At 35.0% G+C, this 27,369-nt stretch overlaps 1 protein-coding gene across 21 annotated transcripts in view; it reads left to right on the top strand.

Annotated features, from left to right (window-relative positions):
• The window catches only part of NRXN1 (neurexin 1), a gene marked incomplete at both ends in the record, with an annotated part of 632,844 nt that overhangs the window by 59,953 nt on the left and 545,522 nt on the right, over nucleotides 1-27,369 (top strand). For 10 of the 21 annotated variants that reach the window (XM_079550644.1, XM_079550639.1, XM_079550637.1 and 7 more), the window contains 3 exons: nucleotides 4,778-4,795; nucleotides 9,090-9,119; nucleotides 9,914-9,925. The exons of 4 other annotated variants lie outside the window; for them this stretch is intronic. In XM_079550644.1, coding sequence (XP_079406770.1) covers nucleotides 4,778-4,795; nucleotides 9,090-9,119; nucleotides 9,914-9,925 — 60 coding nt within the window. The remainder of the gene's footprint in view (nucleotides 1-4,777; nucleotides 4,796-9,089; nucleotides 9,120-9,913; nucleotides 9,926-27,369) is intronic. 7 more of the 21 variants (XM_079550659.1, XM_079550654.1, XM_079550655.1 and 4 more) reach the window with 3 other exon arrangements.

The following is a 27,369-nucleotide window of genomic DNA, read 5'->3' as shown; positions in this document are numbered from 1 at the left end:
TCTGCAGATGGGCCAAATATGGTCCTATGAGCCTGAGCTGTAGAAAATGCACTTTCCCCATTTACTCAGTAATCAAGTAGAAAGCTAAAATAGAATCCAAGTTCTGTAATAGGTAATTTTGTAATACATTTTGAATTTATTACAATTATGGTCAATATACACAATATTTAGAGGGTTGATTCTTTTTTCTTATTATTTTTTATGTATGTGTGCATGCTTTTTTTTCCAAAAGTAAAGAAATATATGCAAGTAATCCTAGTGGAATTCATCAGATACACAGAATTTGATAAGACCAATACTATTAGCCATTGTTTTTTAATATGTTCCTTTAGTTCATCATTATTGAAGCTACGTCTGGGCTTGCTTTATAATATTCTTCATACTTTCATACTCTTTCCAAATAATTTCTTTTGAAGAAGGTTTTAATAAAGCAGTTTCTCTGATAATTTAAGAAACTGATGGGGCAGACTAAGTCACTAAATCCAAAAGATCCTGGATAGTATCCATTAAAAAAAAGCTGTCTCTTGAAATGATGTTTTCCAGGACATTTTTAAGACAATACATTTATAAAAAAGTATACCTGGAAATTGTTCTTTGGGAAAACAAAATATCATGTCTTGAATTTCTAGCTGTCATTTTTATTGCAAGACCACTACAGAAAATCAGCCTTTATTTCAGGCTACTTCCTCACTATTCCTGCTATTGAACATCTTATGAAAATTCATAGACTCTGTCTGTGGTATACTTCATCGTTGCCAAATGTGATTAAACTGTGATTCAGATGAGAAAAAAAAATATCAAAATGCCTTTTCTAATATGCTCCTTCTTATTACGTTATTTCTGGAATCATATTTCTGTAACTTCATAAAACTAACATATTCTTTCATCTGTTTATCATGACCATGCTGTCCTTTTATAATTGTCAGGACAAATAACATGCTCTGTGTGGACAAGGTGTAAATATTCCAGCAGAAGGAAAAATGTAACAACAGGAGAAACAAAAAACTATAATAAAAACATTCATTTTTTTTAAAAGAATCAAGGTTTCCATGAAGCATCGTCAGGTATTAAAATGATTTTTGAATTAATAAAAACATCCTTTAAAAATATGATTCACATTTATATATCGCAGAATTGAAGTAATAGGCTACCATAATGGGGGTTCATTGGTCGTTTGTTGCAAAAAATATGGAGCTTTTAGTTCAGTATGGACAGCCTGGGACAATTCATCCAAAGATAACAGCCAGATTCACAGCCTGTGTAAGTTGTTTAGTTCTACTGATTTCAACAATGTCATGACAGATGTAAGTCAACTGAATATTTGACATATAGACATATGAAGTCAACAGATTACACCGGTAGAGCTGAGAGAAGAATTTGGCTAAAGAAGCTAAGCTGTAAACATAGAAATTACAAGTGTAATTTAGGATTATTGCTGGTAGGGGTGAGGTCTAGGAATGGGTGTTTGAGATCTGTCTGACTCTTGAGCTAGCTAGGTGCAACATGAAAATTGAGGACTTTTCATATCCAGTAGAAGTAAGTATACTGAGGAGAAAATCATATAGTGGTGGAGGCTGGAAGGTCGTTTTGTACCTCCACTGTTGCACTGGCAAACTCTTTTAGACCCTCACCTCATATCTGGGCTGTGCACTGGTGAATATTGCTGTTCGAAAGAGAAAAAAGTAAAAGCTGTGCTATGTGAATGTTTGCAGCTTTGAGGGGATTGGTATCAAAGCCTCTGCTTCCACTAATTAGTATCTGTATCCAAGAAGGTCCTCCAGGGTGGATGAATGTGAATGTGGGAAGTAGCAGAAATATTCAACAAAGCTCTTCTAACTCCAGCTACATGGATTTTACATCAGCGCAACTCTAGTGACATAAGTATGGTTGTTCCTGGTTTATACTCATGATTGACCGAGGAAAATTTGTTCCCCGTAAACTGCAAACTTATGACATCAGTGGTACACATATGGCTTTCAAAGAGTTTCTTTCTTTCTTTATAGAGTGACTTCCTCTATTCTACTTAGAATAATAGGGCATGCTGAGAATATGGTGAGCAGGAAAGTAAAGCTAACGTTAGTGATATGGAAGTATGTGACAGAACAGGAAATACCTTAAATAAATAATAGTGTCAAATGCTAAACTAACATAAAAACCTTGTAAAGTATCATAAATAATCTTAACAAAACATTTTCTTATACTGCAGAACTGTTAATTTTTTTTTTAACTTATCCAGACAGAAATGTAAGGAAGAATGATTTTTTTAAAGTTGTGTATGGATTTGGCTACACATACATGGTTTTATTCACAGAGCAGAAATCCAGCACTTTCAATTTTATTTAATTTGAAATGCTTTGACAATTTAATTTACTGTCACTTAAAAAAAAATTAATCAATCAGACATTTAGGGGAAGCTACTCAGGCATTAAGTGCAAGTCTTTCTGGTGACAGAGCCATCAAGTAAAGACATACCAAACACTGCTAAGAACTATATATGGTCCATGTTATAATACAAAATATGCTAAGCCATCTAACAGGCTTAGTTTAACTATTTGCCCATGACATCATTATAAGAGCTCTCCTTTTGACTTTGACATCATAAGCTAAAGCTTGCCTTTCAGTGAGTTTGGGCATTAATTTTTAGTTACTGGAAGCTGTGCTGAGTATGGCCAACAAAACAAACAATATCTCAGTATCAGTATTGCAGTTCAGCTTCAATAAGAAAAACTAAATGAAGGAGCTTGTAGTTATACTAGTTGTAGTACTAGTACTAGAAATAACAATATCATTTTCCATGAAGTTTGAGGTCTGTTGTGCTTAAAGACCTGAAATTATTTGCACTTCAAGGAAAAAGGCTCTTCCAGAAAATTTTGTCTATTAAGTAGACTTACTACATAGCTATTAGAATATAGTGTCTTTATCTTGTGAGACTGGTGTTTTTCATTTTCTTAGTAAGCCTTGTTTGGTTTGTTGATCTTCAAGTATTTACTTACAAAAGGCATATTGGTTTTCATAAACATATTTTTTTCTTTTTCTGACTTACTTTCGTAAATGCATGAACCACTGTGTACCCTTTGCACTTTGATAAAAAAACAAGAGATCCAAGATGTCATTTTCAGAAGTCTCAGTTGAGAGTGTGTGTGGAAAAGGTGAATTATAATATCTTAAGATGAAAAACTTTGTGAAGTCAGTCTTATAAGTACAACAGCCAAGAACTGAGAGACGTAGGGCCCTACATATTCACTATCATAGTAATTGTTATTTTTAAATAGGTAAGATTTTCAAATGTTTCTTTGAAAACAGTCTAGCCATGCTGATATTTTGTAACCTTTTGTATTAGCTTATAAAAACTTACCGTAATGAAAAGTGACGCATTCTAGCAGGAAATTACTATGCAGAAGTAGTATCAGTGAGCCAAGTTCTGTGTAATTCATTTTATTGATGCTTGGTTTACAATGTATACAAATTAGTTTAGATCACATTTTCATATAGGTATTTTCATGTAGGAAGATTTTATGGGAAATAACCTGTAATGACAGCACTGGACTACAATTTACAATTGTTTCTCAGTGCTGGCTGACCACCAAGTATTGGTGGAGATCAGACAAGCTCTAGGACAAGAGTTCCCAAGGAGTCTGACTGCCATGTTTTCACCCTTCCCATCCCTTTCCCACTTCTTTGTTCTTTTTGCACAGTCCATTTCCATGACCCTAGTGTTGTTTTTCCTTTGTAATTTTACCTTCCACATTTTCTCTTCTCTGAGATCCGTTTGTACTTCCTATCCTCTCCTCAGTCAAAATCATAATGGGCAACAGAGAGGTACTTCCTCAAAATCACCTAAAAAGTGAAAGGCCTGAGGAGTACAGAGACTAGCACATGTACTGGGATACTGAGTCTGTTTCTTTGAATTCTGTCCACTTTATTGGCTGAGACTCAGCTCCTACTTCTGTCTCATTTTGTGGGATTTAGAGGAAACTTCTTTCCTGTGTCCCCATACGGGGCTGGGGTTAAGGGTACAGATATTTGATAGCATCTTGTTGATAGCAGCATTTACTTAGGCAGAACACCCTTTTACCTTAACTGAGGGCAAAACTGATGCATGAGATTGCCGTGGCCTTTGCTAGTTATGCAACTGGCTGAGATATAAGTGATTTTTAAGATGTGCAAGATTCTGGTGCTAACAATTGTTGGGAGATATGATCCTACACACAATCCTGAATAAGGCCACCCAGTTTAACTGACAGATGTTGCACACTGGGTTCTGAGATTTGACTAGAATGAGTGCCTTAGTAGTGCAAGGATGGCCACAATACTTGCTTTAACATCTTCACTTTGCATTCCGTAGCTTAAGTTATCTTGTTTGATCTATTTGAAGTAGTCTACTTCATACAGATCATTAAGGAAAATTCAAAATGGGAAAGTAGAAGCAAATGAACTTAGATTCCCTATCAGAAATAAGTGATGGTTTTAGAATATATAGTTAAAAACTCTTACAAGAAGATATATTGACTTATGAATAATGATTACTGAACTTGCAAGGAGTTGCAGTAATTCCTTTAAAATTATGGCACTTTGTAAAGAACATTCTTTTATTTGTTAAATAGGGGAAACACTGCTTCCCTGGTGCTTTTGTTTTTCACTCTGGACTGTAGCAATGGAGCACTTGCATGTTGTGTTTGATGCCTTGCATGATAAAGACATGCAAAGGCAAGTTCCAGTCTGCATGCTGCTTAATGAATGTTTTCCTTTTCTCTCCTTCCCTGTTATGTGCTTACAGAAGACAACTATGTGGAAGGTGGGTGCTTTCTTACCTTATTTTCCTAAGCTCTTGTTTTTCCCCTTTGTTTAGTGGTTTTTTCCCTTCTGCTTAATGTTATAAAAGTACACATAACATTTAGTACGGTAAGTTGCATTTTTTTTACCCGTAAAGGTATACAAGTTTATTAAATAAGTGTGATTTCTTTTTCCATACAGAACACAAGCAAAGCCCTATGTTAATCTTGACTATATTGATATAATTCCTGAATAACTTCACTAAAACAATATGAATATATCACTCTATACATCCTTAAAGAGACCTGCAGAAAGACTGATTTCTACTCATGTTCTGTATGAAAAACACTTCAAGAAAATATTTTTTGTTCAACACGGAGCATAAATCCTTCTCACAAGAATGGAATGCGTGTGAAATACCTGTATTTTGGTTGCTTAGGAAAATGGAAAGTGCTTTTCTCCTTAGTCTTGCTTACTGTACTCTCCTTTACAGCACAAAGTTTTAGATAAAAGCTTTATCTATCTAACTTTTCAACACGATAAACTCTGCCTTTTGGACTTTGTGAAAGAAGAGTTGTGATTTTAGTAATAATGCTGGTATGTAATTAAGACCCATTAAGGAAAGTGTGTCACAGGGCAGTGGAAATTAAAACACAATGCTTCCTAGCCTGAATGTTGGTAAGTATGTCCATTAGCTGGTAAAACATGTTTGAGTGAGTTTTACACTTCAAAGACCAGTTTTTGTTAGGAGTCAGTACTGCCCTTTTGTTCATGAGCCAAAGGGTGCTGGTGCTTTTTAAAGTACAAGAGCTTTAAAAATCCTTTCTTAATCTTTTCATATTTAATAAATTGCTATTTAAAAATGATTTTACCTATTTAAATGGAATTATAACTTTTTTTTCCCAGTAGTTTAAACACTTTCTTGAAATATAGGATTTTGTAAGCTGACATATGTGCAATGAGACTGCCCTGACACTGCTGTGACCCAAAGTGCAGGAGACAGACACCATTGGGCCTTAGGTTATTAAGGATTCGAGGCAATCAGAACCACTGCCTGTCTGCTCACTGGCAACTCTCTTAAAATGCCTGCCAGTATCAGTACCATGTTTCTCTATGCCACTATACTGAAAGGCAAAGTGAGATATTCAGATTTAGCACATACGTGATGCCGTGCAACTTTATTAAAAATACATGTTACCAGTAAGAGAAGATTTAGGTTATTGTGATGCTTTAATTGCATGCAATGTCAAGAACATACAAATCAGTACAACTCTGTTTTCATTGTGAAATAGAAATTTATTCAACAACACAGGGATAGGATTTATAACTCAGAAGCACAAAAGGCAAGAAATAGTTAACTAATATTATGTTTGACCTATGCATGAAATTCTCACTGGTGTCAACATGAGGTTCGATTGTGAATTAAGATCATTACAACTAGATGAGGTGGCTCAGTTTCATTTCACATACTCATTTATGCACAGCAGTGCAAGATAAGACCTGGGTAACACTTAATCCGGGAGTTGCCTGAATCTAATTCTTAAAATTGCACGCTTACATTTATTCCAACACAAGTCTGGATACATATGCATACATTAGATTTGCAAAAGATGTATATCTAAAGAGTGGAAGCATAGAACGTATATCCTAATCAGAACTGGGAAACTGAGCAATAGTTTTTCATCTTTGAATTCTGTGATATCTGAATATTTCCTTAAGTTAAAGAAAAGAAAGGAAAGGATTTTAGTATTCATGAAGTGGAATTTGATGGTGTAAAAAGGTTACATTGTACTCATTTTGTTAAAATTGTGCTAGGGTTGAACATGTTCACTGCAAGTTCACCATGTTTAAAATTTTCTTTGGCCTGTGCTCTGCATGGAAGTTACACACAAGGTTATGAAAATAGCCTCTCCTCATGCTATTTTCCCCTATCCCATTTTGTGCCCCTCAACTTTTGTGCCAAGTTCAGTATAAATATGAAATGGATCACACATGCATACAGGAGGTATTCCTACTGAATCTTTAATTTCTAATTCACAAAGAAAAGGCTTTTATCATTCTGATTATGAAGGAATGGTGCACAAATGAATATTATTAATGTTTGGCATGCCTATATGTGGCCTGTCAAAACTAGATCTTTCTGTGACCATCTACTGTGGTTGTCTCAATTATAAGCACACAGTCATGTTGAAAATCTCGCAGTGATTGCTGTCATGGTGGGTTTATTTGTATCATTTTAAACCCCTCTACGGAGTAAACAGGTACAGTAATAGCAATTCTTCACTCTTCCACAGTCTTCATCCATAGATTGAAAAATATAAAATGAGGTAAGTAACATTATATACTCATAGCAAGTAAGTATAAGTAAGCTTACTGCTTCAAAAATAAGTAGCATACAAAGTGAAGCAAAATGCAGTGCCTGAGAACTAGTACTACCTTTTTTTAATTGATGGCTGTTTGGTTTGAGCAGTGCGCTTTTTTACAGTCACTGGCTTCCTATTTTTAGTTGAACAGCACTGTAAGTGACTCTTAAAATTCAAGTGGTTTCTATGATGTTTTCAAGAGGCTTTTCTGCCATTGTGTTTTTTTTTTCTTTCAAATTATATAAAAATCAGAAGTTTACAACCGACCATGCTCACATGCGGTATTACTAAAACTAGTAGATATCAAGCAGTGGTCATCTCTTGAAGCTCAGCTTTTTATTTAGGTCCTTATAACTATAAAAGTCAAGCTAGGAAGAGATTACCTTCTATTTTTCCGCTAGGAGTCACAACAGTCTTTACAGTTTGTGTTTTCAGTGTGCCTCAGTTGCAGCTACGCTAATACAGGAAGAACAACATTTAAGAATATTTCTCCTAACTGCAGCATAGCCGTGAGGGACTTACCAGTAATGCTTACATAGGCATCCCTTCAGTATCACATTCAGCTCGTGCATACATTGGTGTGAACCTCGGATCCTCCCAGCAGTTACAGAGCACTGTAATTTTAAATGAATCTGCTGCTCAAGATATGGGGCACATCAGGCCTTCCGGTTCAATTTCCCTCCGGGAATGGTGACGCTAAAAAGCACTTATTCAGCAAAACCTCTGTTAGCCTATTTGAAACATCACTTGAGATCTTGAAGTGATGTGAAATCTGATTGCAGTTGGGAGTATCTTCTTTGAAATACCCCCAAGTACGATGAGTCATTTGTGCACCTAATTTTCTTTGTGAAGTAGAAATCACAGGAGCTCTCTAGGAAATCTGCTTTCCAATAAGGAGTAGGATATTTTATTGCACACCTTCTTTGTGTGAATTAACTATAACTAATTGCAAATAAGAAAATAATGTATCATTTTTACAGTTGATGGAGAAGATAAGCACAAGCAATTAAGAACTTCTAAAATGGATTCTAAACGATTTAAGCTCAATGAGAATAAACCTGATATGAAATGTGGAAAGTCTTTTTTCTGTACAAAATTTCTTCCTTCAACATGTTATTCTCAGTGAGGATATAAGTATCATTTCGTTATTGTGTGTTAAAAAGGATGAATATTTTTGGTTAAAGATTAACTAAATTTGGCTCTGGTTGAGTGATTATCATTACGGCCATCTGTTTTGAAATGTCACTAGATCTATAGTGGTATGATTGGATTTGATCTCAAACTACCAATATAAAGCAAAATGTATTTCTCACAGATTTATGAAGCAAATTCAGAAGTTGTCACTTAAATTTTCTGAAATTTTCTTTGCTCTGTGTTTTGTACTGCATATATAGTAATTTGCCTCCTCTGGAATGTATTCATTCTACTCTCACATTTCACACAAATAAGGAGACATCCCTTGCATTATCATTTCAATGTGATAAATAAATTTTGATTTAATTACCTGAAATGCTCATTTTTTATGAGGGGAAAAAGACCAGACCCAGCCCATTTTTCAGGTTTACACTTTCCAGGCTTTTAACCTTTTGTAAGTAGAGGACGGGAAGCCCTCCTCCCAGCAAAGTATTCAAAGCAATATCATGAAAATACAATAAAGACAGATTATTAAAGGATTTGGTTGGATCTGGAAGCATTCTAGTATTTTCTACCATCCCAACTATTGCACAGAAGAAATACACAACAAAACAGTACCCAGTGTTTGAATTGCAGTTCTATTTCTCATAGCCCAAAGCATTCCAACCAGTGGCTGAAAAATGCTCTTTGATTTCTGTCTGTGGTACAGACATCTCATAGGAAACAGATGCCTGTCACAAAACATTTTTGTCACTGTGACAACACCACCTTCCCATGCTCCCTTGTTCATTGCTGACTGTGCTCTTGTTTCCCTTCAAGGTCTGGCGCACCTGATGATGGGCGACCAAGGTATGGGCTCTGTTCCTTTTCCACTCTGCTTTCATTGTTTCTTCTTGTTCTGTAGCTGCTTTAAATCCATCACTGCAAACGATGGGCAAATGCTTGAAAGCTGTCTTTGGCTGCAAATAAACACATGGTTTTAGTCACATCTTTCCTTATTTCATCTTTTTTTTCTTTTGTTTGCTCTGTAAGCTTTTGTCCTTCCTGCCTCCTGAACTCCCCCTCTCGCAATATGATAACTGAAAAGAGGTGAGAGAAATAAGAAGGTGTTTAAGAAAATGTCATGTATTTATCCGAAAATACAATAACGGGTGATTCTATAAAAGATAAATGAATCGCAAGAGCGCTCTTCGGAGTTCCTGGGAGAAGATACTCAGCTTGTCACACTGTACGCCTTGAAGAGTGCATTTACCTTAATGCATGGCTGAGTGGAATTTGCAGAAAGCACCTGCTCCTGGCTTCTGGAATGCTGAGAGTACAATTTTGCCACCTAAAGAAATCAGTGGCTTTTCTTCTCCTAACTCATTGTTCCCTGTTACTTTTCTGTCACTTTTTCTTATCTAAGCATGGGTTATTTCTGTGTTTCGCTGCATGTACATGACTGGAAAAAAAAATAAACTAAATCTGTAATATGACATTGATTGCATCTCCATTTGTCAGACCTTAAATTTTGTCCCTTTTCATGTTTAAATATTAGTGCATTTACATATAACTCACGACTCTTACTGTTGTTTCTCTCCTCTTCTTATTCTCTTTTTGTCTGGAAATGCTTTCTTCATGGAACCATTTCACCAAATCCATAGGTAAAAGTAAAGGTATTACATGATTTTCTTTATTTTTTAATGCCATCAGTATACTTTAATGTATGTCTAAGTAATGCAAATAAATGTAAATCTTTTTGCACTGAGGTAGGTATATTTTAAGTAAATATTTCATGGATGTTGAGGTAAGGAGAAGTATCTAAAGGATAAGCTGTTGTTTTTAACGGTTGCCTCCTGGTTTTGCGAGAGATGTAACATGTGGCAGTGATAAAGGAGGCTACAGTTATAGAAAGCATTCAGAATGAAATGACAACCATGTTTTGAGGTATGCATTTTTCTGTTCTCAAAGAATTGTAGTTTAAACCACCAGGAACAGGGAAAAAAAAACAACAAAAAACCCCACATAATGTTGTTCAAGAGAAATTATCTGGAGATAATCTGTCCAGGGCCTGTACACAGCTCCATGTAAGTTTTAAATCCCAACTGACTTCAGCAAGTCTCTGCTATCAGGTGGTCACTTTTGCCCTGAGATTTTTCTTGTAAGTTAATAACTTTGATTGTATCTGAGACAAGAATTGGAGAAAGGAACAATGAAAAATGAACGCCAAAGTGAAGTGTGGGTTTTATTTCAGATTTTGTTACTCAGTTTTATTTTTTAATGTGAACAATGGCAGCTACATTTTATTTCTGCAGGGAACATGTGAAGTAGGGTCAAGACTTTTTCCTGTGTAATTAAATGCCATGTTTTGCTATGAGGATACGCACAGACATCATGTCCATACATTCTTATGATGAGAAGTTGGTTTTTTAATGTTTGTAAATCTGTGTTATAGAGTAATGATATAGTTCTGTTTATCCTAAGTCCGTGTCAGGGTGTGCCAACTCTTGGTAAATATCAGAAAGCCAATTTGTGTCATAGTACTTCACTAACTATTCAAACTAGAAACAAACTTCAATGTATCTTGCTGTCTTGTCTGATGTAGTGTTTCCAAACCTAGAAAGTACATGTGATGCAAAGCCTGTAGTTGCAGTCCTGTAGTGTCTCCTTCCTCATATCAGACTTTCTGGAGAGACTACTTACCTAGCTATCGCCAGCAAAATATTAAAGGTTTATGAGTGTTCTGAACACGTAAATCTTCTTGCTTAGGAAGTTTTAAGCAAGTAGACTAAAACCTGGTTTATTTATTTCTTACAGGATTCTTTTGTTTCTTCCTTGGTTGAACTTTTTTTTGCATTTTTCTTAACAGTACCTTGTACATATGACTTCCTTATTCCTTATTATGAATACTTCATTACATAATGATAGATTTTTTTTTGGTGGAGTTACCTTAAAGTGACATTTTGTAGCAACCAAATCTTGACATTTTTGATAATTTTTGTTATTATTAAGGATTATTTTTTTCTGGCTTACTCTATACACAGAATAATATACACATCAGTGAAGGGTTTTTTTGTTGTTGTTATTTAAAAGGACGAAAGCATGTAAATATGAATAAATGATTAACAGTTGATATAGAAAGCAGATTTTAGAAAAAAATATCATGCAATGGTTGGGCAATTTTTATTTTTTAAAGGCTTAGCAGTTATAATCACAAAAAATGACATTGGTTATACTAGCTACATTTAATGTGTAACAATGTACTACAAGACATAAACACCAGTCACCTATCATCAAATCAGTCTACTACATTTTTCTTTCCACGTTTACTATTTTTACTAATTTTTTCCTTTTTTGTGAGAGTGCCAATTACACTGCTATGTTTTGATAACCACAGTGCTTCCTCTTTGCATATAATAGTGTATATCTTTTCAAAGGAATGGAAAGGATTTACGTGTATACAAAATACACTTGCCTGTAACTGTAAATATGTCAGTATTGGACCATGTCATCTACCATTATTGACTACGTTAAAGCTACATTATCAAACATAGGAACTGAAAACAGCTGTGATGCATATTTATAACATGTGAGAATATAAGTAGTAGGAGAGTGACGGAAAGATGAGACAAAAGTGAAGCTTTGCATTGGATTCATTCACACTCATTTCAGTCTTTCATTATAATTTGAATTCCTTTATTGTAAGGTAAGGTCAGTAACAAAAGTGATTTGGGGATTCAGAGTAATTACACCATGAATTTATCTTCAGCTGTAAACATAACCAATAAAAACATTAGGAAGTTTTAATATGTAATTTGCTCAGAAGTGTGTAAGTGGCTGAAGCACCACCTGTTTCTTTTCATAGGTGTTATGTGAGATTTTGGGGAAAAAAAGTATTAATGTCCCTACAAAATGAGATGCCTCAAGGACAGGACAGTGACAGGCCTGAGTCTTACTGTAGACAGAGGAGAGAGAGGTGAGGCAGCCTTTCCAAGTGGGCACGCTGTACAAAATCCAGTAGCATCTCACTGGATGCACCTGCAGTTTGTCACTTAGCTGCATGTATAGCTTGAAATACTCCAGATAATTTCCTGACAGAGTTTTTATAGAAGCAGTGTCGATATTTACAAAGCTGTCACTGCCTCCTATAGAAAGGCAGAACAAAGTTGGGAAGATGTCACCGTGTTTAAAAATGTCTGTCAGTATTTGAGGTCATACATACATGTGCAGAACCAGCTGACACAAAGCAGAACGTAAATCCCAGAGCTTTTGTAGCAGCCATTACTGCTTGCAAATGCTAAGCCTAATTTTATGGAGAAGCAGAGACTTTTAATTGTACTGGCATTCATTTATTTTCTGATAAACTTTCTGTCTCTTCAGAAGTACCAGGTTTTGTTTGTTTGTTTTCTGGAAATCTTCTACCTGTATATAACTATAGCAATAAGCATGCTGCAGCTGTACTGGTAGAAAGACATGGGGAAAGCAAATCTTAAATGTGATGGTTGCTGTTAGAGTGATTGAATGTATTATTCAGAACACTTGTTTGATTTCAGAGAAAACAAATGCTTTGCCATCAGAAATTTTGTCTGCCTTCTCCATGCTGTGTAGGAGGTCTAATAGCACAGTCATTTTCGCATATAGGTTGTACATCATCAGAAGTTTAGTACCTCCCAGATTTTATGATGAATGGCAATATAACTAAGATTACACAGCAACTAATGTAAAACACTCAATTGCTTCATTTCCATCCTATCCCTCCCCCTGATTCTTTTGTTTCTCTTCATTTTCTTTTGATGAGCAATAAAATGGTTTATAATTCAGCTACTACAATATAGTGACATGTATTGCTTCCATTTTTCATTGCAATTCTCCTAAGCTTGTACATAATTTTACCTATAGTTTAGTTCTGTACAAATATTCTACTTTTGACTATATATTTATTCCGTATCTAAACATCAAGCTCATATTTCTGTTCTATTTAGAAATAGTATGCAGCTTTAAATCACATGTGAGTTACTCAGGTCCATAACAAGCTATGAAATGATACTTAGCATAGCAGTAATGGTTTTACTGAATGACTGATATTACAACTTAAAATATATTGTGTTAGATTACAGGCTTATGATGTGTTGGTATTTGGTGTACTGCATGTAAATGCTTAAGACAGACCTCAGAATGTCAGTATTTGTGTCAACCTCCTTGCCAAGAAAGAGTGAGTTTTGCATTTGCACAAAGAATCATACTGCATTTGTAAAAGCCAAGTGACTCCACTGGCTATCTATAACAATGGAATTTTATTGATTATCAGTTGTGTAATTCAACTGACAACTGAAGGCAGTGGGGAATTACAATAATATAAATAAATATTTATACAATCATGAGCATTAAAATGATATGCTACAGGTAAGAAGTTGTTTGAGGTCATGGTATACTACGTGTTTCATGCAATACAAACAGCACTTTATGTCTGTAACCTCCTTTATCAAATTATGGGGAATTGTCTGAATTTATGCAACCATATGTTCACCCTTTTTTGATTACTGTTTTCAAAGAACTAAGACAGTTTTGGTCTCCTACACTCTCTGAAACTCCTGGGACTGCTGAGAAGCCAGTGCTCACGTGTTTTTGTCTGTGCTGCTCCAAAGTGGGTCTGAGAGCCATGCATCCTTCAGCCTTCCAAGGCCTGTCACCAATAGTCCAGAAGTCATGTAGAAGCCTTGGTATGGCACTGAGCTGTAGCATAGATTATTATTTTTCTTTAGGTGCCCTGTTGACATGGATTCAATTGTATGTCTTCTTAAATGCTGCTGGCATTTTTGTTTTGGCTAGAGCAAAACATGAACTGAGGGCTTTCTTGACTCTCAGCACTTGTTCCCATCATTATATATTCCAGGTGAGCAGCTTATTTACATGACTCATAACTAGGATTGAATTGAGCTAATGTAAGCATTTTACTCGGAATGAGATTGCCAAGTTTGGGTAACAGAAATTGTATCAAAATGACATTCTATTATAAATACGAATAACCTACGTTTCTCTGCTCAATATCATAGCTGTTTCTTCTGATAACGAGCAAATTACTAATGTTTGAAAAGTTACCCTTAAATATAACTAAACACTTAGCAGGGCTCAGACAGACATTCTGAAAGTTTTGTGTAATCTACCAAGCGATCAGCAAAATAATTTTAAAAACGTTCTACGTAAAAATAACTTGAAATTTTCATAGTGAAAATTAGCTTTTGAAAGGAATTAAGGAACTTTAAACAAAAGTTTTTTTCAAAGCATTCCAAGGGGAAGTAATTAGGCATAATATCTGTTCTATAGTGACAATTTCTTTCTTAAGAGATCTACTTAAATAGTGACTGGTCACAAACACATTGTGATTCAGTTCTCGTTTGTAATGCATGTACCTATGCCTATACCTACATGAGCTAACAGATATTTATATTATCTTTACATTTTGATGGTTAATCTCTTGTGGGGTGGGGATTGTGTCTTGAGGCATATATGCTCCAAATTGTATCTCAGATAGCTGATTCATGACCAGCAGTATGAATAAGGATTGTAAGGACCTGCTGTAGATGTCAAGAAAACTATATGAAGAAAGGCCCAAACCATGCCCAGCACTTTTCCATGACCAAAATAAAGCATTTTCTATATTGCCATATTCTGAAGCATTCTGATAGCGCTCAAAATGAGTAAGTACCATATGTATACATATATATATGCCATAAGTCTCTTATATATTTAGAGGAAATAAATAAATATAGCACTGCAATGTTAAAAAATGTTTTCTTTGCAAAAGATTAGATCTTTACTTGTTCAGAACACATAGTAGTATATAATGGTACATAGTTTAGACTTTGGCTTCTTCAACACTGGACTCCATTTATAAGCATAGATTTCAACAGAAGATGGGTGTGCTGACAAAGAATCTTAATATCAAAGCTCTTTCAAGATGAAAGATGTGTATTTCAGGCCAAAGAGTAGGTGGGCATTTACTGACGATAGCAAGCAGCAGATCTGTCACTCTGTAGGGTTAAAAGAATATTTTTGAGCAGGTAAGCAAGGAAGAAATTGGAAAAGTAGGCATTTCTTGCTAAAGCAAGCATTTCTTTGTTGTTATATATATATGTATGCTTTCATTTATGCACTGTGAAGAACAAGAATTAAGAGCTGAGGCAGTCTATATGTTTTCAGTAAAGTTCTTTATGACTTTCATATGAATTTCAAATGCATTTTCTATGAAATAGAGATTTTAGAGTCATGTTCCTTGGATATTTTGTAGCATATTCTGGAGCTTCCTCCTTTCCTCATTCTTTGAATATCTGATACCATTATGGAATCAAATGCATCTTCAGAGTGACACTAAGGATTGCAACTTCATTCTAGGTTGTACTGCAGGAATAAATTCAATTCTTGGGACCTACAAATGGAAGCTGAACAAATCCAAACAGACTCCAGTTTCTACTATTTTAGTGAAAATCAAAAGTATTTTGAGATTGTACATCTCACCTATAGCAGAAATCTCTACTGAATTTAATTTGATCAGAATCACAGTGGAGTTCCACCAATTAATTGCAAAGAGGCAAGAAACCTAAGGAGAATTTTCCAAAATATCTATTATTTCTTTACATCCAAACTTAATAAATTTGATGGAAAAACTATCACAATTTCTAAAGAAATGCAATTTATTGAATATGAAGAACCATTAAGAAAAACAACCTAAAATTATACTACTGTAACTGAGAATGTAGACTGTGCTCTCTAAATGCACATGATTATATATTTCCACAAGGAATGATGCCTCACAAAGGAGTTGGAAAAAAAAGATATTTAAATAGTCTTGTCAGAATTAATTGTTCTTGTAAAAGTAAAAGCTCAGTGTACAAAACTTTTAACCTATTCTTTACAATGTTTCTCATTTCTATGGTCATAATAGTATGCCAGGCTACTTAGAAACATCAGAAAATCTGAGTTGTTACGTCTCCCTTAAAGTCTTTTAATTAATCAATATAATTTGCACTCTTATATCTCTTTCCTCATGTTCAAAACCTTCGGTAACCCTGCCATTCTTAATTGCTTGAAGGTAACTTTCTATCTTCACTTCAGGGACCACCCAGAGCAATTAAGTATCAGCAGAGCAGTAAAACTGTGCAGTGAACTGGGAAATTCAGGAGCACAAAGGAGGAAATTTTCACAGGAATTGAGCCTGAACAATGGAATGTGGACTTTGCTACAAAGTTGCATATTTATTATTCTCTTAGTGGTTTTCATACATATCAAAATACCTGGTTTTCAGGCATAAGAGGAAGGGAAAGCAATTTAATCTTTACTGAATTCATTTACTTTGTTGAAAAAAAGCAGAATCATCTGTATTACTTGTTTGCTGTTGGCACCCTCACTAGTTTTCTGATAAGCACACAAGCATTTCCTGTAAAGCCTACTTTTGTAACTTTCTAATAGATTCCAGTACACTGTGTTGCATGTTTGAATTAGAATTTGGCTCTTACGAAAGAGAAATAGCTGAACTGACTCACTAGCATCTTCTTTAAAGCTATTGAGGGGCAACCTCAGCTATTGGAATTGGGGTGGGGATGAGGGGTGAGGGCGACATAGTGGGGAGCGAATAAAATCAGTTGTGTCTAAGCCTTCTTGTCTGTCTTTGCATATTCTTTGGACAGAGAAGGGGCTACTGAGACTGCAAAATTTAGCAGTAAGTGTGCGTAAGCTAATAAGATTTTACTGGAGTTGTTAGTATGTTTGGCTTCTGTTCTCCATTACAAGCTCTTGTTATCCAATTTTTAGTGCCAACATAAAGAAAAGGATACTAAGTATTTTCATGTGATCATTAATGTTCTGCTTCTAAACTGGTAGCTGAGAACCCTGAAACTATGTGAGTCCACTTCTACCCTATAGTAACACCTTTCCAAGATTGAATATAACTTTTGTGGTTTTCTGCTTCGTTAACTCTAGGTGTCTGTAGTAGAGGGAATTTTATTTGTATTATGAAGGTGACGGATAAAACTGTTTTCCTTTTCAAAAGAAGGGTTTTGCAAACACTCTAATAATTATATGAGGAGCTGGTTCTTTTATTGTTTTCAGTTAATGGCTCTACTTAAGATATTGGTTTTGTGAGGCAATACTCTTACTAATTGCACAAGTCCTTATGGAAGGAAAAAAAAAAAAGTTGCCTTCCCTTGTTATAGGCATACCATCTTTAAAAGCTAGTTTTGCAAGCAAATGAGAAAACTTCCTTAAATGATAATTATGATTTTCTACTGTACCTGTGCAAAACAACGCACAACTTAGATTTAGAGGTGTATGCTTTACTTGGCTGTGTTGTTTCCACTATGAATGGATTTGTAATTTAAATGAGTGTAATATCATTTCTTTTAATTGTGGTTACTGACCAGTTACTACATAGTTTTCAACTTTAAAAGCGTTATTTAGGAGTAGTTACATCAAACTGTAGCACTGGTAAATATTTCCATGACCACAAAGATGATATGGAGGATCACCAAATTCCTATCTTACTTCAGATTAATGTATGTACCTGAACGCTTACAGACTACTGTGGTATAGGTACTGAACAAGGTATATGTTTTCATTTCCCCTGAATACTTACGCAAGATGTAAATTTTGGAGCTACCTGAAGGTGCGTACATCATTATCCTTCAAACACAACTGCACCTGTCTCAATCATGAACTGATTTCTTGGGGTCCTTAGCAGTCTTTTCAGCCCTACAGTGGTCTGTAATAAGTTATTCAAATTGGGATCCTGTTTGTCTTTGTAACTGCATGAGATTTAGGAGAAATTTTTGATCTCAGCAGATTAAAATCATGTGACAGTATCTGAGTGCAGGTTTGGAGCAATGAAGTTAAATTTGGAAATGAATAACTGAATACTGTGCAACATATTTATCTCATGTATATCCATATATTGCATTTAAGGCTGAGAAAAGACAAATGACAATCCTACAAGTGTTGGCATAGAGCCTCCTGAGCCCCTGTGTTAGTCTACTGCTACATATCTTTCAGAGCAAAGAAATGAGTGGCCTAGGCTACTGTGAAGAAATATTTTTGTATTCCTACTGAAAATATTGAGAAGTGTTACATACATAGAGTAAAATGCTAACTCTGAAGGACAGATCCTTCTACAATTCTTAATAACATATACATGTTTAACGGACACGTCTGTATGCATTCATGACATATGTGCATACTCAGATAAATAATGGTGCTCTGAAACCATTCAATTCTACTATGGTTCATAAATTATTTTTCAGAAATGCCTCAAAATCAAGTATTGTATAATGAAAAGATGTAATAAAAATGTCTGCCACGTTGGCATCCTTAAATCCCTATTGCGTCATTTACTTTTTTCTTTCAGGAAAATGCATGCATTTTCTTTTTATTCATTGTTCTAAAATTGGTAGGAGACTTATACTTGGTATGATTTCTGAAATGCACGGTCCTGTTATGAAACAGGTTTTCAGAAGTTCTCCTTTTATTAAGCTGTTACGAAAGTGTAACATTAACGCACATTAATATTTTCCTTTTCAGAACACCTATAAGATTTGTATATGTATCCTTGAATAAGTACATATAACTAAGAGAAGTGTACACATATCTAGGTCATGCTAATTACCTATCTTGGGAGGCAACAATGTGCCCTTACTTCTCTACGTAGTTGGCATACTCTTGAGACCCAAGTCAGAAGAGCAGGCTTTAGAAAGACTAAAAATATGTTTTTCCTAGGATCTTAGTCACTAAAGTACTTAAAGAGGAGGTCTCTCATGTTGACAGCCTGTAATTTGTATAATGCAGGAAATGAGACTAGATAATAATAAAAAAACCCTCCTGGCCTTGAAGCCTATGAATCACACATAATGTAGAAATTACTGTGGTAACATAAGAAAATCGTTAGACTTTAAAAACAGTGGACTCAGTTTTATTTCACCAGGAATAATTTTATCATGTTTCTTGTATAGATGGAATTATACATCAAACCAAAAACACCAAAGCAAAACATAACACTCTTTGTGGACTAACTGGAGCAAACATTCAAAGCATTCCCTTAAGTCAGAGCCTAAAATGAAAACTGAATCATCTTCATAGAAAAGCCTCCAAAGTGGATGAAAGCGTGCATCAAAAGGTGATCAGTCTTTCTCAAAGTTCTGCCTAGCTCTTCCACAAAGAAATTCAACATTTTGTTGTGGTCATGTGTTTTCAGTACTTTAAATTGAACGCGACAGGTGACCAGTATATTTCAGGAATGTAGTGGCATTCAATGCTTTTATTCTATTAACATATTTACCATAGTGAATCAGTGCTCATCAGTGCCATAGCAGCAAAAGTAGAGTTGTTAATTCCTGCTCTACGATAAAGGAAGAAATGCCTATTCAAAGCTGTTTAATTCCATGAGGAAGGGAAGTTGTGATCCAAGCCAGAAAATTTTACAAAGCAGAGGCTAACACAGTCCATAGAATGCTCTGAGTTAGGCAGAAATAAGATGCCAACTTCTAGCATCCAGGGATTTAATTTAAACACTGAACCTGGTGTTCTAATATTTAATTTCTCTTTGAACCTTGTAATACAACATGTATTCACTGTGAGTTAAGTAGTTCTCTTTAGTTCCAGCATGCTCACACAAAGTGAGAGAATGGAATCACAGTCTGTTTCAGTGAAGGACTTATTATTCTTTATCAGAATTACATTTATTTTTGAAGACTTCAAATACTTCACTAACTTTCAGTTTTACTCTAGCTAAAATTCAAGAAGGCAAGTGGGAATTTGCAATTTCTCCATGAACATATGAAAAAAAAAAAAAAAAAGGATTTCATTAAGTAAGTGAAGTTAGAATAGTTCCAGCCTAAACATTCCTTTGATAGTTTGTTGTCCATCAGAGAGAAGGAATGCCAATTGCTAAGATGCATCTTATCCCCATCATTTCTGTTGCTCATTTTTACACTTTGTAGATCAGCAGACATTGAGGTTTAAACATCCTGTTATTGATTGATAATTTATTAATATAACAAATGAAATATATGTACAGACAGCTGACTAAGTGCCACTGGGAAGAATACAGGAACGTATTGTATGGGAACTGTTGAGTCATGGCCTGAACCACTCATTGAGCACCTGGGGAAAGGACCCAGTCAGCCCTGGGAGCACAGGTGAAGGCAATTCAGCTGTGATTGGAAGGGGTGGAGCCTGGCTGCACCTCTTTTAGATCTCATTTAAGGGCTGACTGCCACTGGAGAAGGATTTCTTCCTGGAGATCCCTTATAAATGTAATTTCTTTTTTAGAAAAACCACAGACAATGCAAAATAAGACGTTTGGTTTGCTTGCTTTAAAAAAAAAAAAAAAAAAAAAAAAAAAAAAAAAAAAAAAAAAGCAAGCACTATGTATCTGAATGTTTAGACTGCATTTGATTTGTACCACTGTCACCTAGATAAGCAAATTTGAAATATGTGCTATTGTTTGTCCTGTCTTGCATTATGGTGAGTGTGCCGACTTCAGATGATCTACTGAGCAGATTCCTACCTGGGTTCAATCCTTTCTTGCTTGTGGCGTCTGTTATTTTTCAGGTAATTAATCTAGTGCGATTGTTTGAGAATTGTGTATATTGAAATGTCACTAAAGAAATACTATCATGTTTTTTGAAAGCTGAAATAGGGAAATTGGCCATAGAATAAAACAAAACTATGACCACGCTGGCAACTATCATTCTATATAATTTAAATTGGCTGGTAATATTAATAGTAAATAAGTATATGGGAAGAAAGAAAGTCCATTTTGTTTTATTTGCAATGTGTTGTATGTATAAAATGCATAATATATATGTTTATTTCATCTTATATGGCCTCATAATATATTTTTATATATTTATATATTTGATTCGTTTTTTGTTTGGGAGAATGAATGTATCATTTTGCTAAGCTCTGACACGTTCATGGTTTGTGTACCTTTAAGTATATTTCTCCGTGGTTGTCTTGCCTGTTGTGAATCTACTGACAGTTTCAGCAGGTGTTTGTGTATCAATGAGGAGTGGTCTCGACTGCGGATATTGCTGGTCTCATGGTTAATGCTGAAGAAATGTTTTTCTGCGCTCCAGAATTGCTATGCCTTTTATTCAGTAGCAAGATTCCATATTTTTAAGAGCTCTGAATGGAGCCCCTTGGACTGCTTTGGTATTTGAGCTTGTAGTAATTTTGATAGTACATAGGCATTCAGGAGAAAGCCAAATGCACAGCAGTGTCAGTCAATGTGGTTTTGGAGAAGAATTTTATCAGTAAAGTAACACAAGAGAACAAAAGAAGGGAAAACTCTGAATGCTGTTTTCTTTAGTTATACTTGGAAGACTTTTCCTCCTGCCTTGTTTTGTTCATTTTTTTTTTTTTTGTCAACAACTGGAGTATTGAACAAGATTTCTCTGGACCAAGAACAAAGCCACTGCTTGTGTAGAGATGATAGACAAAATATTAATTGGATTTGGAGGGATAGTTAATTATTGTGCACTGAAGATCTGCAATTTTCCTATGATCAAGACAACAGTGTGAATACAGATGAAGCGTGCTTTGATTGTTATCCTGAGTAAAAAAAAAAAAAAAAAAAAAAGCCAAAACACAAAAAAATCTAGAACCTGAAAAGGGTGAGTAAGGCTCTTTACTTAACAGATCTTTCATTCTTCCATTTTCTGAAGGACAGTGCTTTGTTGATTAAATGCCTGTGGCACTGTGAGATGCTTCAGCTGTGAGAGGACAAGAAACTTTGGCACAAGTTAGTAAGGGGAACTCTTCCTGTTCAAAATTTTACACCAAAAACCTACTGCCTTCCCACGGTTAAGAAAAAGTTATGGCAGATGCAGCAACAGCTTTAAAACATAGCTATTTTCTGCAAATTATTTTCTGATAGAACTGACTGTTCTAATGCAATTAGGGCCAGACATATATTTAATAAAGCTGTTCATCCATCCACTTGATTATTTATGTTACAGTTGTCTGAAATGGGATAAGAAATTCACGACTAGTGGGAAGTGAGGAGAGCTGTCTTACAGGAGTGTGCAAAACCCAGACCTGATAATCCTTCAGTATCTGAAGATCCTAGCTTGGCTTGAGATTGCAAAGAAAACTGCTTGAGAGACCTTGAAGACTTGTTTAGTGCAAGCTACTTACTTATTCATTTAATCTTTTAAAAGAAGAACTCCACTTATTCTGTCACTTTTGATGTATGATCAAAAGAGTTCAACAATGCTGTATATTTTTAATTCTGATGCTTTCATATCTTCGATTTTCATAATTGATTTGATAACAAAATTACTTAAGTTCATGACAACAGTATTTTTTGAGAGAAGAAAACTGTTTTGAGGCATCCTCCTCCACTCATTGCTGTAACTTAATCCTGAAATATCTAAAAGTAATATTAAATATTTAGGTTGTAGGTTTGATCATCCCCAGTACACAATAGGATCTTTTCAAATATAACGATATAAGCAGGTGCATGTGCTGTAACGATAACGATATTTTGCAGTAGGTCCTTATCAAGACAGAAAGAGAACGAAGACAAAAACCCAAAGCCTTCAAGTGCTATGCAGGTGTCTGTTTTATTTGCCTAACAAGTGCTATGCCGTAGGTCCATTGGCAAAGCTAAGTATCAGTGTCCTTATGCCAGCCAGGACTTGATAGTAACAGAAAAGAAATCAGTATAAGAGAAGACTTCCTTTATCTGCCTCTGCAATTGATGGTATAAAAGGGATGAGGTTTAGACTTGCTCACTTCAACCAGAGCTTTTGTCTGTCTCGTCCAAAATTTTCATAAAGTTTTATATAGCCTACCCTTAAATAAAGGGAATTAATCTAAATAAGCTCTGTCTCTCCAAAATGTAATGTAATATGCAATTGTATAGCTACCTTCATACTTTCAGAAAGATAACTCGTGGTATTAGGTTTCTGGTTAGTTCTGTATACTTACACCTAAAGGACAATATTATAAGCTTAAAAAACTGGCGGGGGAAAAAATGTTTCATATCTCAGTATGCTCATACTGGTGAAAAGAACTGAATGGAGAAGAAAAAGAGAATAGGTAGAGCGTGAGTTAGAATAATCAAGCATTTATATTCCCCCTAAATCAAGGTGTTATATTTTCATATGCAAACATGGGGAATGCTTAAAAAAACCCTTATTTTTTAAAATCTAAACATGTTATGAGGAATTGATATATATATGTGTGTGCACAGATATTCTTTCATGCATTGAAATGTCTGCTAATCTGAAACAGAAGTAGTTCTGTTACAGAACTACTTTTGTATAAATCCAGGAGCAATGGGTATATGAAGTGACTCTTGAGCACAGTGCAGCATGCTGAATGTGTTTCAAATTTATCAAGCTCTCTTTAGTTATCAAGCTGGAGAGCAGTTATCCTATTCATTATTGACACCTCCCAGAATTCTTTCAATGGTTTTGTGCAAATAGCTTGTCAGCCTTTTGGCAAATAGGAGTGATTTTCAGTAACGTTTTTGAGATTCTTCAAATTGAATTATACAACCAGAGGCGGTCAATCATTCTTACTATTAATTTTACAGGAAAAAAAATCCTTTAGTAGTGAAGACTAACTTTGCAATGAGACATAAGCATTGCAAAGCTAATAGAGATTTATCTAACCTAACTACAAGATAGATTGTGCCAAACAAAATTCACAGTATTTAGCTTAGTATTGCAGTGTTGTTCTACAATAAATGTAGAAATATTAAGTGCTTTTGGGTGCTGAGAGAATTTTAGTACTGGAAAATTCTGTCTGTCAGGTAGTGGATGAGCTGGATTCCAGGGGTGTCCAGCCTTTTGGCTTGTCTGGGCTGCATTGAATGAACAGGATTTATCTTGGGCCGTATATAAACTAAATATTATAATCCACATATGTAAGCAACAATTTTTTTATTATCTAATATATTTACTGAAACATAAAAAGAGAGTAACAATAGCATAAAACTAGCAGGTTAGACACATGGGACTCTAAACTGTGGCTGTTACAACCCAGGTTATAAATTTGTGAAGATTTGAACGCAATGTCACCAAGACGACACAGCATTTGGCAGTCCTGAGTGTGTATGGATAAGCTCTAGATTTTATTTCTTCTCTTTCAATTCAAATCTGTTAAAATATTTTATTTCCAAGTAGCTTTAAAAAAGTGCCTATAATTTTAATGGTGTTCAGTTATGGACTGTTAACCTGAATTTTAGTAACTGTTTGTATGTGAGATTATGATTTGATCAGTGTATGAATAGCATACGAAGTATTAGGACTTGGATCTCTCTTTACTCATCTACTGAAGGTCTGGAAAGAATTCCTTAAAAGATAAAGATTGCAGGAATATATGAAATATTTATATGTTGGCTAACACCAAACCTGGAAATTATGCTGTGCTGCAGCGTGAACCCTTACTTGAGTAAAAGCAGAGTCATTGCCTTGCAACGGGTTGATCTGCAGCAGATAGCAAAACAGCCAGAGGGACTGCATGGTCTTGCATTCACATTCTTTTATTTAACTTACGCATGTTCAGAAAAGGTTTTGATGAGCATAGAATGTGGGGTGTAAAATTACTTCTAGAACTCAGAAGTTCTGAACATATCTGCTATTATGAAAGTCAATGAAAGTGTGAAAATTGAAGTTGGCGGGGTAGGGTGCAATACTTTTAGTCTGGCATATCATACTGTAAAGCCTGAAGCTTTGATTTAAATGTCAAATGTAGACTAGTGTAAGTGAAGAAAGGGGAGCTTCTAGAATTACAGATCAGTGAGTAACGACATAATGATACTTTCCTGAAGAAAATCATATTAGTAATTAATTTGGATTGAGGAAGAATGCCTTAAAATCCATTGAGGGTTTCTATATGGATTATCTTATTAAATGGCAATTTGTAACTTCTTAAAATACTGTGTGTCCACTTCTTATCAGTCTGTTTATATCACCTAGTTATCAGTGGTTTTAGATAACAAGGTTGTGAGCTGCTGGTTGATAACTGATTCTGTTTTGCTAGTTGCTATATACTGAAATAGGGACTAAAGACAAAGTATTGTTTTCAGCATTTTACTTCTTTTGAATCTTCTGCTGAAGTTCTACTCTGTCTTTTATTCTGAATAAAAGAAAACAATTGGTTCCTTATTATCCCAGCCTTACTGTTCAGATACAGGAAATAGTACCACTCTTTAAAATCAGGATTCCACAACAATTCCAGTTGTGATGGATAGTGGAAATTGAATGATTTTTAAATTAAATAGCATTTAAAGCTAGAGCCAAATTTTCTTGTAGTTATTGCCTCTCTCTTCAATTGCTACGAGTGGTCAGTCTAAAGTGAGAGGTACTTTGGTGAATGCTGACAGTGGTGGAACTCAAAGACATACCAAGCAGTAAGTCCATTGTATTCAAGTGATGAAAGAGGCTATCGAGGTTAATCAACTCATTAAAAGAGGCACTTTTTTTCTAAGCAGAAGTTCCAGAAGAGTGCTATTGCTACCTCTGTGATGAATTCAGGTTTTGGTAGAGGTGTTCCTGGGGCACTGATATTTGAAACCCAGTACCCTTATAGGGTTTTTTTTTTTTTCATAATTCATCTCTTGTGAATAACAACTTTTGATCAAAATTTATATGGGAGGAAGCAGGGGAAGGCTGCTGCATTGTTTACTGTAAAGGTTTTGGCTATAATAGTATGAAAGTCAATCTTGTGCCATGAAACCAGCTATTATATCAGTTATTAATCTGCTTTTGTGCTAAACTGTGAATACTTGTCATTGAATTGCTTGTAATGAAGTGAAGGAAAAAAAACCCACCTACTAACCTTCAGGCTGCTTTATTTACAAATGACACACAGCATCCTTTACACATAGAAAAGAAAGTCTCAGGCTAGAACCTCAGTGTGTTTGCATTCTAAGCACTGCAGATACATTACAGCTTTAAATGTAGTGAAATTTGTCTCTGAACTTTATGGAGTAGCCTTAATTCTACCTTAAATCAGTAATCTGTCTGTGTTGCTGTTTGTTGGTTAAACTTTGTGAGGATGGTATCCTACTCTTACGCAAGTCCACAGTAAAACTCCTATGATTAAAATTAGGTTGGTGGTTCATTCTGTATTTCTAAACGCATACATTTTTAAACCCAAAAATAAGTGGTTTTTTTTTGTATGTGAAGTGTATTGCAAGGAAATTGCTGCTTACAATTTAGAAGACAATGCACAGTCTTCCATAGTAACAAAAATAGATTAAGTCACAAATCTATGATAGAGAACAAGTTAGGTATTATGAAGTTACCAAGTATGGCAAGTTAAATTATTTCTAAATCTAAGTTGCTTAGAAGTTAGTGTTAATTACTATGCAGATGAATATGCAATAGGGTATTATGTAAAATAGAATTATAATATGGACAATATTGAAATGGAATTGTTTTTAGAGCTGCAGCTAACTATGTTAACATGAAGTTGCTCAAAATTAGCTGACTGTTGATTCTGGCTATTTATCATTCATTTTCATCAGAGTCCTGTGAGTTAAGAAAGTTGAAAAATTTCTGAGTTGTGTGTGCACATGATACAGCATTTTTTAGATTCTTTCTTTTTTTCTCCTAATTTTCTGCCCAATTAAATCACTTGGAATTCAGAAAGTGCTTGGATAAGGAGTTCCTCAGATGACCTGAGGTTCCTGAGATAATTTTGATTTTCCTTTCTGTCCTCATTAATGCTATATGCTACGTTTACTTATGAAAGTACACTTATACCATCCCTGGTCTAATTATTATCAAAACCTCAGTTTTACTTGGGCAGGTTATTTCTTAAGAATGCAAATTCTGTTGCTGACATTACTATGGCATTAGCTCAGGATACATGCCTGTTAGTCACACTGACCTAGAAACAAAACCTTTGAAACCAAGCTACGTCAGGATGTGTATTTATACTATCGAATCCATGCTGGAGTTAATATACTCAGACACTAATATGAAAGAAAAAAAAGTATTCTTATTACAGTTTATTACATTCTTGAGGTCATTCTCATTACATTCTTGGGGTTCCTTGAGAACTTTGTTTACATTTTGTATGCCAGTGTTATGTATTTTCTGATAGTGTAGTTATCACT

The sequence above is a fragment of the Tetrao urogallus genome (assembly GCF_951394365.1).
Source record: "Tetrao urogallus genome assembly, chromosome: 2".
Lineage (NCBI taxonomy): Eukaryota > Metazoa > Chordata > Aves > Galliformes > Phasianidae > Tetrao > Tetrao urogallus.
This window is presented reverse-complemented; position numbering and strand designations above follow the sequence as displayed.